This window comes from Xenopus laevis, chromosome 8S (genome assembly GCF_017654675.1).
Source record: "Xenopus laevis strain J_2021 chromosome 8S, Xenopus_laevis_v10.1, whole genome shotgun sequence".
NCBI lineage: Eukaryota > Metazoa > Chordata > Amphibia > Anura > Pipidae > Xenopus > Xenopus laevis.
The window spans coordinates 36,254,717-36,272,030 of NC_054386.1; the positions used below are offsets into that span (position 1 = coordinate 36,254,717).

At 42.7% G+C, this 17,314-nt stretch overlaps 1 protein-coding gene across 2 annotated transcripts; it reads right to left on the bottom strand.

Moving 5' to 3' along the window:
- Positions 1 to 61: 61 nt before the first annotated feature.
- On the bottom strand, positions 62 to 12,188 carry alas2.S (5-aminolevulinate synthase, erythroid-specific, mitochondrial). 2 transcript variants are annotated; one of them, XM_018232785.2, is made up of 11 exons: positions 12,102 to 12,187; positions 7,563 to 7,758; positions 6,610 to 6,771; positions 5,716 to 5,850; positions 5,404 to 5,623; positions 5,128 to 5,312; positions 4,245 to 4,424; positions 3,108 to 3,272; positions 2,068 to 2,336; positions 1,108 to 1,270; positions 62 to 922 (listed from the first exon to the last, which is right to left on the bottom strand). In XM_018232785.2, exons 2-11 carry the CDS (start codon positions 7,738 to 7,740, stop codon positions 759 to 761), a joined length of 1,821 nt encoding a protein of 606 aa, XP_018088274.1. In that variant the 5' UTR covers positions 7,741 to 7,758; positions 12,102 to 12,187; the 3' UTR covers positions 62 to 758. The 2 variants fall into 2 exon arrangements, with proteins under 2 accessions (XP_018088274.1, XP_018088275.1); XM_018232786.2 differs by having other exon boundaries at positions 823 to 922; positions 1,112 to 1,270; positions 12,102 to 12,188.
- Between the last annotated feature and the right edge of the window lie 5,126 nt (positions 12,189 to 17,314).

Below are 17,314 nucleotides of genomic sequence, written 5' to 3' on the forward strand. Positions count from 1 at the left end.
AATCTTACAGCAGCTAGGAAACTACTGTCAGTTTTGAGGGAAACAGAAGAACACACTGAAATATAGATCAAAATATTTATTGTCAGTTTTGTTTAGTTAAGATCAAATGTATTGCAAAGAAACCCACAGCTAACCCCTATCCACCAGTGCTGTGTCACTTGGCTTTGTCTAAACCAGAGAACTTTCAAAGTGCAGCATCCTGGTTCATGTCTGGTACAGGATTTGTTCTTCCACCAAAACTATAGGGCAGCAGTGTCAGCATTGCTGCACATACTATAAGTGCAATAAGCAGAAGTTCAGGTAACAGTGAGAAACGGAAACTAGAATTTGTATACAGGGCAGCTACAAAGTACATTCCACTAGTTCCCAGTGATTGAGTACTTATTTATGACTGGAAAGAAGATGCAGCCATCAACTGCAGGTTTCTTGTTTGGAATAGAATAATAAATCATGGAATGTCAGATAGCTGTGGTTGGCTGCTGCAGCTAAAAAAATGAAACAAGATGGAAGGGTAAGGTAGGCATATTATATATGCTAGAGACCTGGTGCCTGTGCCTTCTGTATAGACGGTGCCAGTTTTAGTTCAGCAGTAGGGTGGTGGGCTAGCCACAGACTATAGATTCCAGAGAAATTACGTTATGGCTTTTGACTGTGGAATGATTGCCAGGATATGCATTTTTGTGGCACTACAAAGCAAGCAAGAAATGTGATGGTGTAGGTTCAGCTAATGGGTTACAGACCTGGGGTTCTTTATAGTTTTAGGCATACATAGTTATGTATTTTGGCTCCATGTTCCCAAAGTAGGTGCGTTCCCATTCACTCATCAGGTCAAAGTGCAATGGACGATGGCAGAAGTTGCACTCGGCAGCAGATGGTGTGTGCAAGGGGATCCCCGCCTCTTTCCATACTCTCACAAGGCTCTCTGTAAGAAGTAGCAGAGTCAGCCTAGTGTCACATGCTCATCTTCCATTTACCTTCTAATGTATACAGAGCCCTCAATCTTACCATTACAATAAACTCTGTCTACATTCTGACAACCCCCCTACCCATGTTTGAGTCTGGAAAACACATGATTTGTATGTAATGGCACAGCAGCCCTTGGCTTACCCACAAAGTAGCTCATCATGTCTGGTGTATGGTGGGGTGAGGGAGCCAGTCTCAACATTTCTTCTCCGCGGGGGACAGTCGGGTAATTGATGGCTTGAACGTAGATGTTGTGTTGGGAAAGGAGGATGTCACAGATCCTGGTGTTAATAGCAGCATTTCCAACCTTGGAAGGAAATAACAGGGATATTCAATATACTGATATGATGCTAGTTACTACTATAAAGTCCTATACATTCTTTGGGTCCTGTAGTGAAGTCTGGTACAGCCATAAGTAAACTGAGCTTTTGCAAGTTCACTACACTGTAAAAGGCACAGTAGATGATGACATGTATTGTGCTATTTACACAGGCAGTGCAATAAGTGAATCCTACTGCGTGAAGCCATGCAGACTAATGCACAGGCTCAGTGTGATCACTGGCTTTTTTTTTCATTTCTTATTTTCTTTTGATATTTATTTTTATTAGCACTGCGGGGTCCAATTGGTCACAGTCACTGGGAGACAGCTGGCAAGGAGCCTGCATGCAGATCTGGTGTCGCCAGTGGTTCGCGCCAAACTGACCTGGTGTAGAGAGGTTGGGTGCATGTGGATCTGCATGCATCTGGACCCAGGGTCGGACTGGGCTGGAGGGACACCGGAAAAAAACCCAGTGGGCCCCACCGGCCTAGACATGCTCCACTCAGCCTGCGCTCCACCAACTCCACCCCTGCCTGACGCACACCAGTACACGCTGGCGAGGGGAGGCGGCAGAGGGGCAGAGCGTGATTTATGGCTGGGGAGAGGTGCATGGGCCTTGCTCCGCCAGCCCTCCTGGGCCCCTCCAATTTTTCAATCAATTTAAGATGTCCCAAAAATTACATTCATTTTAGTGGTCCCTGGGAAAACATAAAAGATATAAGTTTGGCTGCTTTGCCAGACTATTCAACCCAAATACCCTTTTCATGCATTGCTTTCTTGCTCACCCGTATGGGAATGATGTGGCTGGGGCAGTTAATGACAGGCAGCCCTGCATCCATCAGCAGTTGGCGCATGTGTTTCACATTGCGCTGGTGAGCGCGACGCAGGGCCTGCCCCTCCTCGCTCTTAAGAACCCGCACGGACTCCACTGCGCCTGCTAACACCATGGGAGGGAGGGAAGTGGTGAAGATGAAGCCGGCAGCGTAAGAACGCACAGTGTCTATGAGAGAGGCAGTGCTGGCGATGTATCCACCCACGCAGCCGAAAGCCTTACCTACAAATACAACACACAGAAGGCTTAAAGAGAATGTTTGCCTTTGAGTTAACTTTAAGTATGATATATAGAGAGTGATATTCTGCGACAATTTGCAATTGTTTTTCATTTTTAATTATTTGTGGTTTTTGAGTTATTTTGCTTTTTACTCAGCAGCTCTCCAGTTTGCATTTTCAGCAGTCTGGTTTATAGAGTCAAAATTACCCTAGAAACCATGCATTTATATGAATAAGAGACTGTCAAAAAGAATCTAGCATGTTTGGGGCAAAATCTAACAAAGACTCAGCTTTATGACTTTAATCTTATGACTCAGCCATAAGATTCATTTACTAAAGTACCACAAAGCTCAAAGTATTGGTGCAAAATCAGATGTTTTGTGGGTTGCAAGTATATACCAGCCTGGCCGGTAAAAATGATGACTGATCCCAATGTTATTAATAGGGAAAAAAGATAAATATATAGGAAGGCCTGTAATTTTTTTCCAGAAAAGGTGGCAACCCTAATTGTAAGTGACAGAAATAGATCCTGTGCAGTTCATGCAATATGACAGCTGTTATCGACTGTGTGTGCATCAGGCTGCTCTGAGCTGATAGACAAGGTTTAGGTGGGGACAGATTTGGCTGCCTCACCCAGTAGCTGTGTCATTCTGATGATAGCACATAATTCCACTTCCACAGCACTGACTCTTACACACATGATCACAGAGTTTGCCTTTAGGAGATGAGCCCCCTTATTCTAGGCATCTATACAAAAAGATATAGTATTCCTCACCCAGAGTTCCTGAGATAATATCCATCTTGTGCATCACACCATCTCTCTCCCCCACACCTGCTCCATGCGTGCCATACAATCCCACGGCGTGCACCTCATCTACAAAGGTCAGAGCACCATATTTGTGTGCCACGTCACACATCTCCTCCAGGGGGCAGATTGCACCTGAATGAAAGCAAGGAAGCGCCGCTTAGCAATTCGCAGGAGCACATGACACAGATAAGAAGAACTGGCCTATTGAATGTAACAAATGGAGACCTATAAATTATATAATACCATCTGCTGGTTAAAGATGCCATTACAGAATCAACCTGCTGTAGTTCCAGGGGTACCCAAAAAAGCAAATTTTCACTCACCCCAAATCTCCCCCTAACTGGCCTTCAGGATGGGCCCCCTAACAAGATTACATATATATATATATAGAAACATTGTGGTAACAGTCACCCTACTATAGTTCCAGGGGTACCCAGGGCACAAATGAGCACTCACCCCAAATCTCCCCCTAACTGACCTTCAGGCTGGGCCCCTTTAGCTCATAACAAGGTCATAGAAACATTTGGCTAACAGTCATCCTGCATATTTATAGGGGTAACCAACACAGAAAATAAGTACTTAAAGGGGTTGTTCACCTTTAAATTAACTTTTAGTATGATGGAGAGATTTGCAATTGGTTTTCATTTTTTATTATTTGTGTTTTTTGAGTTATTTGACTTTTTTTCAGCAGCTCTCCAGTTTGCAGTTTCAGCAGTCTGGTTGCTAGGGTCCAAATTACCTTAGCAACCATACACTGATTTGAATAAGCGACTCGTATATTAATAGGAGAGGGCCCTTAATAGAAAGACGAGCAATATAAAAAGTAGCAATAACACTACATGTGTAGCCTTACACAGCTTTTGTTTTTAGATGGGGTCAGTGACCCCCATTTGAAAGCCGGAAAGAATCAGAAGTAAAAGGCAAATAATTGAAAATCTATTAAAAATTAATAATGAAGACCAATTGAAAAGTTGCTTAGCCATTCTATAATAAACTAAAAGTTATATGTCCCCATCTAATGCATCATACCTCCTATAGAGTAAGCCCACAGTTTGAGAACCTCTTTATCAATACTACGTAATATTTAAAATATATAAACCTCACCATCCATAGAGTGCACTGTCTCAAAGGCCACAATCTTGGGAGTTTTAGGGTCTGCCTTTTGAAGCAGTTCCTCAAGATGTGCAGGGTCATTGTGGCGGAAGACAAATTTGGTAACGCCACTGTTCCGGATGCCCTGAATCATGGAGGCATGGTTCCCAGCGTCGGAGTAGATCTCGCAACCTGGACAAGGAAGTCCCTTCTGTTATTGGTTTTCTAAATGTTTTTTTTAGGTCTCTCCTGAAATCTAATATGAATCCCTAAACTAAAAGACCTTCTAATACACGGTGGTGCCTATTTCTAAAGTATCAAGATGAATCTTTGATGGAGAACTTCTGTTGCAGAGGCAACAACCCTCTATTTCTGCTACAAGGGATATGTGAGTAAGGTCTTATCTTGTTTTATATCAGGCTGTGATCCCTAACCCTAGCTTGGCAAGCTCACTTTTTCTGTCCTTACTCAAACAATTTTAGACTGCATTCATTGGCCTGTGAATGGCCACATTTCTTGTAGCTCCATAGTGACTGGAGTAGGCAGCTAATGGAAATGCTCTCAAATTTATTATAAATTATTATACTAGCTGCTGATTGGTTACTGTAGTTCACTGGACCTGGAGCAAACATTCCCTCACACAAAACAGTCAAGGTGATAAGGGGTTCTAGCAGTAGGCACTTTTCAGTTGAAGTAAATGATTATAACAGGTATGTATTATGGCCATAATCTATTCTTAAGGGTCTGGGTCACCTGGATACAGGAGATAATCCAAGCTAGACCCAAGAGGACAATTACTCAAATTTTCTGGTGGACCACTTAATAGGTAGGAACCCTTAGAGTCAACTAGTCAACTGTATGTAAGTAAGATGGACCAGTGCCCCCCCCTTCCCACCTGGCAGCATCTTGGCCAATGTGAAGAGAGCAGAATCATTGGCTACAAAGCAGGAGGAGAAAAGAAGGGCCGCGTCCTTGTTGTGAAGATCAGCTAGTTCACACTCCAAGTCTACGTGATACTTGCTGGTTCCTGATATGTTCCTTGTCCCACCTGCCCCAGCTCCATGTTCTTGCAGTGCCTCCCTAGGATTGGGCATTCACAATAAAGAGCCTTAAGATGACAGTTTTATGGATAAAAAGGCAAGAGGGTGGTGAAGAATAGCTGTATACTCACGAGATTGCTTTGAGCACCTTTGGGTGTTGACTCATGCCCAGGTAGTCATTGCTGCACCAAACAGACACTTCCTTCTTCTCACCATGGAGATCAGAGTAATCCTCAGCAAATGGATAGGCATCAGCCCTGCGGTTCACAGTTTTGAACACCCGATATGTGTGGTCTGATTTCTTCTCTTCAATTCTCCGGCTGAAGAAATCATCATAGCCAAAGGTTTTTCCTAGGTGATAGGAAAGAAATAAGTTAGTGATTGGAGAAGCTAAAAAAGGGAACCATCTGTACAAAGTCCCTGATTCCCACAACTCCATCTACCGGTCATGTTCTCCTTAATCAGATGGGTTGGTATGAGAGGAGCACCAGTTCCTAGGTTCACTTTTTTAGGAGAAGGAGCTAGAAATTTCTTCTTCAGGCTAGACTGGACTTCTATTAGCAGAGAGCTGAAGGCATCTGTGGAGGAAAGAATGGAGATGCTTAGTAGAACAAATATTTAGAGACATGGCCTTCCCTTCCACCCTTTCCCAAAAGCCCAAAAGTGTATTCCTTTCTACTGATCTTGCAAGGCTTTTAAAGGCCTTTAAAACCTATAACCTTAAGGTGTACCAGTTCTTTCCTTTGCATGTTGTAGCCATAGTTTTGCAGTGATACATGGATCAGTCTTTCTACATTGTGTTTTTGATTTGTTGGGTAGATCTTCTTGTGGGAGAACAGCAGAACAGAGATGGTATGCAGTCTTTCCTTTGCAAAATAATATAGTCTTGAGAAATGATGCCATATTCAAGCACTGCCTAATTAAAGTATCTGTGATTGTTGTAAAAACATTAACATTCCCGGCATGTTTGGCTGATCCAATAACTTTTTTGCTTATAAAGATGTAAGCCTCTTTATGGTTTATTGGTCTATATAACAGCTGTATAATTACCATGAGAATTCTCTAACTATTAACCTCTTCAGTTAGGGTAATATTCCTGCTGAACTGTACTTACACCATGGGTATACCAGTCTTGTTATTTGGAGATCATGAACAAACTGGGAGAGCAGAAGGCATGGGTTTGAACCTAAGAAGGTCAGAGGTTTTTGGACTTCTTTGGTTCTCCCAGATTGTTCAGGATCCCCATATAATGCACCTGACTACAATAACAAACCACAATGCAGAGCCATCTAATGAGTGTGAATACGGTTTACTTTCCCTTTCTATTTCTATGGTACCTTTTTGAAAAGCGCTGATATCCTCCTGGACTTGTGGTGCAGCCCTCTGCACAATGCTGCCCTCACCCTTCCCAATCTTGATAAATGGGAACGTTACATTTGCAATGGCAGCTTGAGGGGCTACCTGAGCAAGGGTGCGTCTGTTGGAAGCTCCAGTTGATACTGAAAACATCAAGACATTGATCAGATTCAAGCTCCCTCTTTTAAGGACCACCATTTTATTAGGGTCCCACCATAGCTCATACCAGGTGGTTTTCAGAATTTTTATGTTCATTCGCTAACTTTAAAGGACTGACATTTTATTACGGTCCCACCTTAGCTCATACCAGTTGTTTTTCAGACTTTTTCTGTTCAATACAAGACATTGATCAGATTTAAGCTCCCACTTTTGAGGATCACCATTTTATTAGGGTCCCACCTTAACTCATACCAGGTGGTTTTCAGACTTTTTATGTTCAAGCGCCCACTTTTGAGGACCATTGTTTTATTAAGGTCCCACCTTAGCTCAAACCAGGTTTTCTGATATGTACACTCAGGAAGTGTATACACTTCGCCAGTATGTAGGACAGCAAATCAAATACATGTTACCCCAAATTTCATCCTAAAAGGCCTTCAACCTGAACTTTAAGGAGTATCATTGTTTTATGCCCACCTGAGGCAGGGGCAGATCCACAGTGCTTGAACCAATGGTTTCAATGCTTTTCTTTAAGCCCCATAAAAGGTTTTCAGGATTTTGTCACAAGAATCAATGTGTAGTGGCTGATAAGGGATTCTAGCAGATTCACTTGGCCAAAAAGTGTGCTTTGTGAATAGCTATGGGGCACAATTAAAGGTCATAACTACTCTAGAACGAGTATTCCAACATACTGGTGAGTTATGACTGTGTTATGGATCCCCTACAATTAAAAAGAGGATTTTAATTTGCCATTTGATGGCTTAAAAGTATATCTCACCTCCAGTGGTTGGTGGGATGTCCTTAGCTCTCTGCTCACATCCTGGAGAAGTGGACAGGCTGTGGGTTACCATGACTGGGCAGCGTTCCGCACAGCGCAGGAGAAAAGGGCGAGCTACCCTTAGGAACAGAGTAGGGTCCCGGGTGGCATAGGGACAACGATTGATGAGAGAAGCCATGTTCACACGTCAAGGTGTCTGCCTCATACAGAGAGATAAAAGAAGGAGAGATTGAATAAGAGAAGTCATGTCTGCAAGGATGGAGTTGGTGGGCCAAAGGCAGTATAAGACGATTCTGGTGCAGCTAGTCATAACTTACTCTTTGAAATTGATAAGGTAGAACAATGCACAACAACAAAACAAGTATCAAACACAGTAAATGCCTGGATAGAGTTGCAATGTCCATGAGAGATAAGTGTTATCTGTCCCCATCACTGCCCAACCTTGCCAAGGCACATCCATCCCAGACAGCCCGAATAAATGGGGTTGGTAGGATGCTGCCTTAAAGGGGTTGTTCACCTTTCAGTTAACATTTAGGGGCAAATTCACTAAGCGCCGAAGCGCCGAACGCTACAGTTAATTCACTAGCGTTTGGCATTTTCGTTACTGCGCAAATTCACTAACGAACGCTGGCGTAGTTTCGCTAGTGTTACTTCGCACCCTTATGCCAGGCGAATTTTTGCTAGCGACGTAACTACGCAAATTCACTAACTTGCGCAGTTTACTGAACGCTACCTTTTGCGCTAGACTTCCTTCGCCACCTCAGACCTGGCGAAGCGCAATAGAGTAGATAGGGATTGTTTCAAAAAAAGTCAAATTTTTTTCTAAGTCCCAAAAAACGCTGGCGTGTTTTCTACATGATGGGTGATAGGCTTAAAAAGATCGAAATATTTTTTGGGGCTCCCCTCCTTCCCCCCTACATTTCCTGACTCATGGCAACTTACTTAGACAGTGGGCACATGTGTAGGGCAAAATAAAATTTTTATTTGCTGATTTGAAGGTTTTGTAGGCATTTGTAGTGCTGATACGTATTCCTCCATTGAAATTTGAATTTCGCGCCGTATGCAAATTAGCCTTCGCTAGCATAACTTCGCTTTACATAGCGAATCAACGCTAGCGCAACTTCGCAACCTTATGCTACCCCTGAGCGCAACTTCGGATTTTAGTGAATTTGCGGAGCACTGGCGAAACTACGCCTGGTGAAGTGCGGCGAGGCGCGGCGAAGTTGCGCCTGGCGAAACTACGAATATTAGTGAATTTGCCCCATAGTATGATGTAGAGAGTTATATTCTGAGACATTTTGCAATTGGTTTACATTTTTTATTGCATGTAGTTTTTGAGTAATTTAGCTTTTTATTCAGCAGCTCTCCGCTTCTATTTTAGCCATCTGGTTGCTAGGGTCCAAATTACCCTAACGACCATGAATTGATTTGAATAAAAAAAAACTAAGACAGTAAAAAGACAGTATTTAAATTTGTTCTTCTGTCAAATGACACAATTCTTTCCAGAGCCAATATGATGAAGTGCGAGAGATTCAGACATATCATATGGGATCGTCCCTGGGTTGGGCCTTGTGCAGAACATGTGAGAGATAAGAAGTCTGGTGCTGGGAGGGCAGAGATATGGTGTCCACAATATTTGGTGATGTAGATTAAAAAAAGAAAAATCCAGAACAGAAGGATCCTGAGTGTACACTTGAGGAGTGAGTTAACATCGAAGCAGACATGACAGGCTCCACCATGGAAGTGGGTGGATCAAGGATTCTCTTTGGTGATGTTAGTTAGGGGATCCTAAACCTATGGTCCCACAGCTGTATTACAATGCAGCTCTCTGGGCCTTTTAATGTCACATGCTGGAGAATTTGTAATTCAACATCACAGATATAACTATATAACTATAACTGCGATCTGGGAATCCCACAACTATCCAACAGCCACACTCCCTTCTCAGAGTCTAGTATCCCCACTGTTACTATAGGCACCATCTCTCCCTACTATACCTGCTTTCCCACAGCCACAGTCCCTTCCCAGAGACTATTATCCCACTGCCATTAAATGGCAAAGTGGCTCCCAGCATTAAATGGCACAGTGTTTCCCAGCATTAAATAGCACAGTGACTACTAGCATTGAATGGCACAGGGACTACCAGCATTAAATGGCACAGTGATTCCCAGCATTAAATGGCACAGTCAGGGCTGCCATCAGGGGGGGACAGGGGGGAGAGTTGTAGGGGGCCCTGAGGGTAAGGGGGGCCTGCAACGCCACACTTGCTTGATTAGCAGGGCTCCCCATCTTTCTGAGAGCTGCTGACTTTGGGAAGGCATGGACGTTTAAGGGGCCCTGGCCACCAATTTTCTTATAATGTGGGGGGGCCTGGCCACCAATTTTGACCACCAATTTTTTTTTCTCATGTGGGGTCCTAGCCACCAATATTTTTTAATGGGGGGGCCCTGGACAAAAATGTTTTTTATGGGGGGCCCTAACCACCAATATCTTTTTATTTTTTTTAACATGTGGGAACCCTAGCCACCAATATTTTTTTTGTTTTTTTACTGTGTGGTGGGGCGAAGCTGTGGGGTGGGGAGGGCGGACCTGTAGGTGGGGCTTGCGGTGGGCGCAGCTCAGGGGGCCCAGGAAATTTTGTCGTATGGGGCCCTGCGATTTCTAATGGTGGTCCTGGGCACAGTGACTACCAGCATTAAATGGCACAGTGACTACCAGCATTAAATGGAACAGTGACTACCAACATTAAATGACACAGCGATTCCCAGCATTAAATGGCACAGTGACTACCAGCATTAAATGGCACAGTGACTACCAGCATAAAATGACACAATGATTCCCTGCATTAAATGGCACAGGGGCTACCAGCATTAAAAATGGCACAGTGATTCCCAGCATTAAATGGCTGCAGTGATGCCCAGCATCAAATGGCCCAGTGACTCACTGCAGTAACCTAGAGTAATAAATAGCACAGAGACTACTTCAATCAAAAGGCAAACTAACCCCCAACTCATTCACCTGCCCATGTAGAATGCAGATTAACTGGAAAACAGCTCACCTCTGTTAAACAGAAATTAGTCCACCATATAGCAGCAAGGAGCTGAGCAACCTATTAGAAAATGGGGTGGCCCCATTGTTAAACCAGCCCTGCATACAGTATTAGCACTGGCATGGCAGCACTCTCTAAAATCCAGGGCTTATTAAGACTGCCTTAACATCACTATTATGATTGGCCTTATTCCTATAAATGACATGGATGGTGCACTACAATAATCTGCAATCTACAATCCATGGCAAGTCTGGTAATGCCACATATCCAAAAAACTGATCTATAAACAACAAAAAAAAAGACATTTTGGAGATACTAAACACACACCTAATAACTACCTTTTGGATCATGGCCAAATTCAGTTTCTTGTATAAATAGGTATTCGATAAACAGTATGCAAATGAAAATCGTTTAAGCCATGCTGATTCCCACCCTTGTTGTGACATGATTTTCCTATATTATGGGGCACCTAACCAGTGCCTGGGGAGGCTGTGTTCTGCACTTTGTGCTGTAGTTAGAACCTAGTGCAGCAGCAGCTCTGTAGAGTGCAGGGATGTACAAGTGGAAAGTACAGAGTTCCACTGCACAATGTGGCATCTGCATGTCTAAACAATGTCAGACTGGGGGGGTCAGGGGGCAGCGCCCAGGGTTTCTGGCCAGGAAGAGTGTCTGGATTGGTGGGGTCCTCAAGGGCTTATTTTCCTTGTTTTCCGTTGTCCCAGTCTGAACCTTTGTTTGAATGATAGACAAGCTAGGGGGTGTTTGAGGGGATGCCCTTGTGCCCCCACCCCACCTAACCTTTCAGAATGCAGCACTGCAGAGCAGCAGCACCTCATTCGGAATGGGTAATAACTCTTTGCACTTTATTCTGTAAGTGCAAAGAGCTGCTACCTCTCTGTACTTTATTCTGTAAGTACAAAATGCTGCTACCTCTCTGCACTTTATTTTGTAAGTGCAAAGTGCTACTACATCTCTGCACTTTATTCTATAAGTGCAACATGCTACTACCTCTCAGGATGGAACATGCAATGTGCAAAAGACAGGTGGCTTTGCACCAAACTGTACCATACATTGTAAATTACCCCTTACAGCTTTCACCATACTCAGCATAACCCCGAAGTTGCAGCATGTCAATGTAAGTGTCTGCAGAACAAGGGCCTCTGTGTGCAATGATGGTGCAACTGCTCCTTATTGTCTGCAGTGTTGTAACAGCCACTGTTCCTTCTTTAAAAAATCCCACAGGAAGACAAAACTTAACATATATCAAATGCAGTAACAATAACAATTGTGTTTCCAATGAATACAGCCATGGTTTCTTTTAAAGTAAAAATAAAAAAATGAAAGGTGCCCAAACTCTGACTTGGAGAATTAACCCTTAAATGGGCACAGCTTTCCCCTCACACAGAGTAACCTTCCATCTACAGAATAAAATAATTACAAAATACTGCCAATGTATATGCCATTATAAAAGGGGGAAATGTCTTACATACCTGTTGCCCTGCACTGAGGACGAACACAAAGTGACTGTTATCTCTGAGTGCTGATGAGAGGGGCCTGGTTTGGCACAGGCCTTGGACACATTTCATTGGCTCAGGAAGTTTCAAAACTTTAGGGTAAAAAAACCCAAAGAGAAACAAAACAAAGGACTTTCAGATAATGTTAGAAACACATTTTTTTTAAATGAAACACTTGTGGTCATGAATTAACCACAATCGGTTTAATCCCGATGAAAAAAAAATTCAGTTATATTATTTATTGAATGCGTTTTATTGAACGTAGAAAAAAATAAAAAAAACATTTAAAGGTGGAACTTTCTAGGAAAATGGAATCGTTCGGCCAGCCTGCCTTGTGTAATGCTAAACAGGTATGGGACCTGTTAACCAGAATGCTCAGGACCTGGGGTATACCAGATAAGGGATCTTTCCATAATTTGGGTCTCCATTCATTGAGCCTACTTCAAATTAAATTAAAGATTAAATACACCCAATAGGATTGTCTTTCCTCCAGACACTTTTAAGGATTAATTATATCAAGCTACTGTTTTATTATTATGAGGAAAAAGGAAATCAATTTAAAAAAACGGAATTATTTGATTAAAATGGAGTCTACAAGAGACGGCCTTTCCGTAATTTGGGAGTTTTCTGGAGAACGGGATCCCATACCTATACTATGCACAGGATTATGATAAAGCACTGCCAGTGTATAACTGACAACATGAGTAGAAGAAAAAGAAGACTAAAACCAGTCTGTAGTTGTTATCTGATTATCAACTGGGTTCCGTCTAAGGTCTCTACTTTTTCTGGACAAAAATACCTGCCTTCCGATATGTGGATGCTTTTGCCTTATTAATAACATTAGCATCAAGCAACCTTTTTATCAGTCAGGCCTTGTCACAGGAATCCTTCTGCTCTACAAGGTGGTGACTGATCTTATCTAAAAGAACTGGCGGCACTGGCAAAGACCCAACATGTGCCCATGCCAGTGGTGTCATTGACCCAACAGGGCTGGGCGCAGGAGTCTTTTACTTGGATACCAACTTGACCAATATCATTAAGGAGTTCGTATGACAGGGATGTTAATGTGTAGGTAATGACAAGAGGAGGAGCAGTTGTGTTGTGGTGCAGGGATTGGGCAGATTATGAGGTCCCAACAGCGGAGTTACAGAACTATAAAACCAAACTGTCTTGTTTAAAGGAGAAGGAAAGATCTTTTAACTTGGGGTGCCAAAAGTTAGGCACCCCAAGTGTTTGAATGTACTTACCTGAAACCCGGGCGGTGCACCTATTAGGAGAAAACTTCATTGGTCCAGACAGGTCTGGACTGGCAGTCAAAATAGGCCCTGGCATTTTAACTGCACAGAGGCACAAACAGCTCTCCACCAGCCCAATAAATAGTGACTGTCTGTGGCATCTTACAGCAGCCCCTCTGGCATTTGCTAGCACATATGTCAACATTTTTATGGGCTGGTGGGAGGCAAATTGTGTGTTTGGTGATCAGATGACCCAATATACCCAATATGTAACTCACTGGTTTTGGTACATAGATGATCTGGTGTTTTTGTGAACTGGTGATGAAAAGTTGTTGAATGAATTTTTAGTCCAGCTAAATAATAATAATCTCAACATTAAATTTACGCATACTACTAGTACCACCAGCATAGATTTTCTTGACATCACAATGACTATGAATGATGGACGATCCATAGGTACTGATTTATTCCGTAAAGCAACAGCAACTAATTTGATTCTTCATTTGGTCAGCCATCACCCTATGGCTACTAAGCGGGGGATTCCCGTAGGTGAATTCCTATGCTTGCATCGCAAGTGCTCAGATCTCCAAACATTCAAGAAAAGATCAGGTGAACTAACGGAAAGGCTGATTGAACGGGGTTACTCTTTGAATGTGAGTCACAAAGCTCATTCCAGAGCTATCAAGACCCCTAGGAACACATTATTAGAGGGACATAAACAACACTCACAGCCTAAGGAACAACCTGTAAGGTTCATAGGTACTTTTTGCAAGCAATGGCCAACTATCAATGCAAGCTTGAATAAACATTGGAATATTTTGCGGACCGATCCAGTGTTAACCACACTATTGGGTCCTCGCCCTTTTACTTGCTATCGAAGAGCACCTAATCAAAGGGATAAACTAGTCAGGAGTCATCTGCCCAAGCTCTGTAAAGAGTCATCTCGCACTGGCACCTTTGCATGTGGCAAATGCAAAGCATGCAAGTATATGCACAACCAGAATACTGTGGTGGATAGATTTGGGAAGGTACATCGAATCACACAGGGATTTATCTGCACTACTAGTAATATAGTGTACATGCTAATCTGTCCTTGTGATAAGATATACATTGGCAAAACTAATCGTGCTTTTAAAAAAAGATTACTGGAACATATTTCAAGTATCGATAATGCACCAGATCTCATAAAAGCAAATAAAAAATTACCACCAGTAAGCGGTTACTATCTAGAACACCATAATCACTCCAGCAATGGTCTCAAAGCCATGGGCCTCTCCAAAATTTCTTTGGGAATTAGAGGTGGTGACCTTGAAACAGCCCTTCTATCTAAGGAGAGTGAATGGATCTTTACTATGAATGGACTTAGCCCTATAGGCTTGAACGAGTATAGTCATGAATGTATGTTTGTGGAATCCTGTGTGAGATACAATTTGTGTATCCCTTATTGTGTTACATTCCTTAATATGAGTTGATACATATATATATATACATTTTTTTGCCATGGGTGGTATCTAATTTATGTATCATTTATAACGTCACACTGGTTATCCCATTTTTCTATCTTTGGGTGCACTGTAATAAATGTATCTTTTTCTTTTTTAGTGATACATCTCTTCCATCATTATATAGTTTTTTTTATTAAATCACATTTTCGTTTTCCTTGTAATCAGTTGATGTTTTGGACCTTAGTGTGACAAGGTACGTTCTGACACTCTTGCACTAGGTCTACATCGCAGTTCCGTTTTGGTTAAATGTGATTGGCTCCGCCCCCTGTGACATACAACAGAATGATTGGCCAGTTTTTATTTCCAATTGCCGTAACGACGGTTATAAATATTGGTGCAACGTCGGCATTTCCTTGCCTTTGACAAAGCCCATGACACTTGGGTGAAACGCGCGTCAGGCGCTTTATTGATTTTAAAATTGGTTAGGCAGGGCTTCGGAACGGACTAAACTTAAGGGGCTGACACCACTAACTGGGATGGCAAGGTGCAGAGGGTGAAGGGGTTGGTACGGAAGTGGTTTTTCAGGCATTTCATAATTGATCCAGATGGCAGTATGCCATTAGCAATAGCTACTCTTTGCAATCGCCACCATTGTGTTACCAAGGGCAGATCCTTGCCAATTGGGAGGGCTACGCTGTGGGTGAAGGGGTTGGTTTGCAAGGTGCCATTCAAAGGGGCAGCTTTAATACTCTATCAAGGGCAGATATTCGCTAATTGGGAGGGTTACGCTGTGGGTGAAGGGGTGATTTGCTATGGACTATTCAACGGGGCTGCTTTAAGGTGTGACAGAAGCTCAAGGGCTGATTTACTAAACCTGCCTCTCTAACGATTAACAGCACCTCTACCCACACTATAATTTTGTGCAGTGTTTGAGCTAACCAAGAGAGCGATATTTAGAATCCCACCGACTCAGGCCCCACTAACCCCTTGGGGTATGTGATTTTAGGTGGGTGAATCGTGTTGAATAGTATTGGATGTTTTCCATGACTCCGACTACCCCTACATTTGCTTATACCTGTGATTCAAAATGAAAAAACAGGTTTTTGGGGTGATCTCTCTGATTTAATACTGTTATTTATCGGTACCGCCAACCCACCACCCCAAATTAATCCGTCTCCCTGGTCCTAACCGAGTTTTAATTATCACTGGACTATTTCATTTATTTTATTAGTAATAAAAGTTATGTTTTAAAGTGTGTATATATACTAGTTTGTGGACAAGTTTTGATGGGAGGGTGCAAATACACGGGTCAGTTCTTTCTCGTTCCCATCTTCTTGTGATTTATTACTTGACCTTGCACACCATCTTCTGTTTTTCACATTTGATTGGAGGTGCTCCCCAACATCTTTCTTACATTTGCTAGAACCCACAGATAGGCAGTCCGGGCCTGGCTCCAGGGGTTCTTCCAGTGAGCATCACAGAGCAATCGTCTTCCGACTTCTTCTATCTTCAAATTTCCAGGGGCAGAAGCATGCGCAGTAGAATGAAATAGGCAACTTCTTATGTAAAGTTCAGCTTTTCATGCTACATGCTACAGCGCAGCCGACAGAAAAATGAAGAAGCCAGAAGACTATCACTCTGGGGTGCCCGCTGAAAGAATCCCAATGGTGCAGTTTTCTCCTAATAGGTGCACCGACCAGGGGTTTCAGATAAGTACCCCCCCTGAATAACCCACTAAATAGTTCCTGTCTATGGCACTAATCCACAGATTGCCAGTTGGGGCCTGCCTCCAATACTACAAAAAGGATGTTAAGATTAGAAACTCTTCTGGGGCAGGGACTCATTCCCAGCATCATACTTTATTGATGTGTTCCGTCCTGTACCTAATGCTGTATCCTTGGCATCACCTTTCCCCTATTGTTCTCTGCTAGAAAATAATGCCAAGTGACACATATACACTAGTACCAAGAAAAAGGCAATAATCATAAATTGTGGTTGCGGTGTTTATACAAATGGCCTGTAAATGTCACTGTACCCAGACTTATACTGTGCATACTTCATACAGCTTAAAAGTTAAAGTGAAAGTTACTGTTGTGTAATGGTTGCGTGAGAGCCTGCTAAAAAAAAGCACTGTTATACTCTACTTATCCTCGGCTACCCAAAACATAACAGATTGGCGACAAGGATGGCACTTCTACCTCTGCAGCAGCCTGCACCCTTTTCTTCCAAACCCTGGTGAGCCTACCATACCTTCTACTGTTTGGATCCGTATGTTTGAAAATTACATTATTGCTGCTGACCAAGGGGAGATTTCTGCTGCTAGAAAGCGTGCTTTACTTATTCACTGCCTGGGAGCAGAGGGACAGTGTATATCCTATACATTACCATTACCTGATGATACTTATGAAACTGCTCTTACTGCTATAAAGAACTTTTTCGTGCCAAGAGTAAACGTGGTTGCTGAAAGATATAAATTCCGCCATGGACAGCGTAATGGCCAATCCACAGA

Excerpts from the sequence above, each read along its gene's own strand:
- alas2.S (XM_018232785.2), bottom strand. The coding sequence starts at position 7,740 with ATGGCTTCTCTCATCAATCGTTGTCCCTATGCCACCCGGGACCCTACT. Across the intron at positions 6,772-7,562 it reads CATCCCACCAACCACTGGAG|TATCAACTGGAGCTTCCAAC; the intron begins GTGAGATATACT and ends TGATGTTTTCAG. Across the intron at positions 3,273-4,244 it reads GACAGTGCACTCTATGGATG|GTGCAATCTGCCCCCTGGAG; the intron begins GTGAGGTTTATA and ends GCTTTCATTCAG.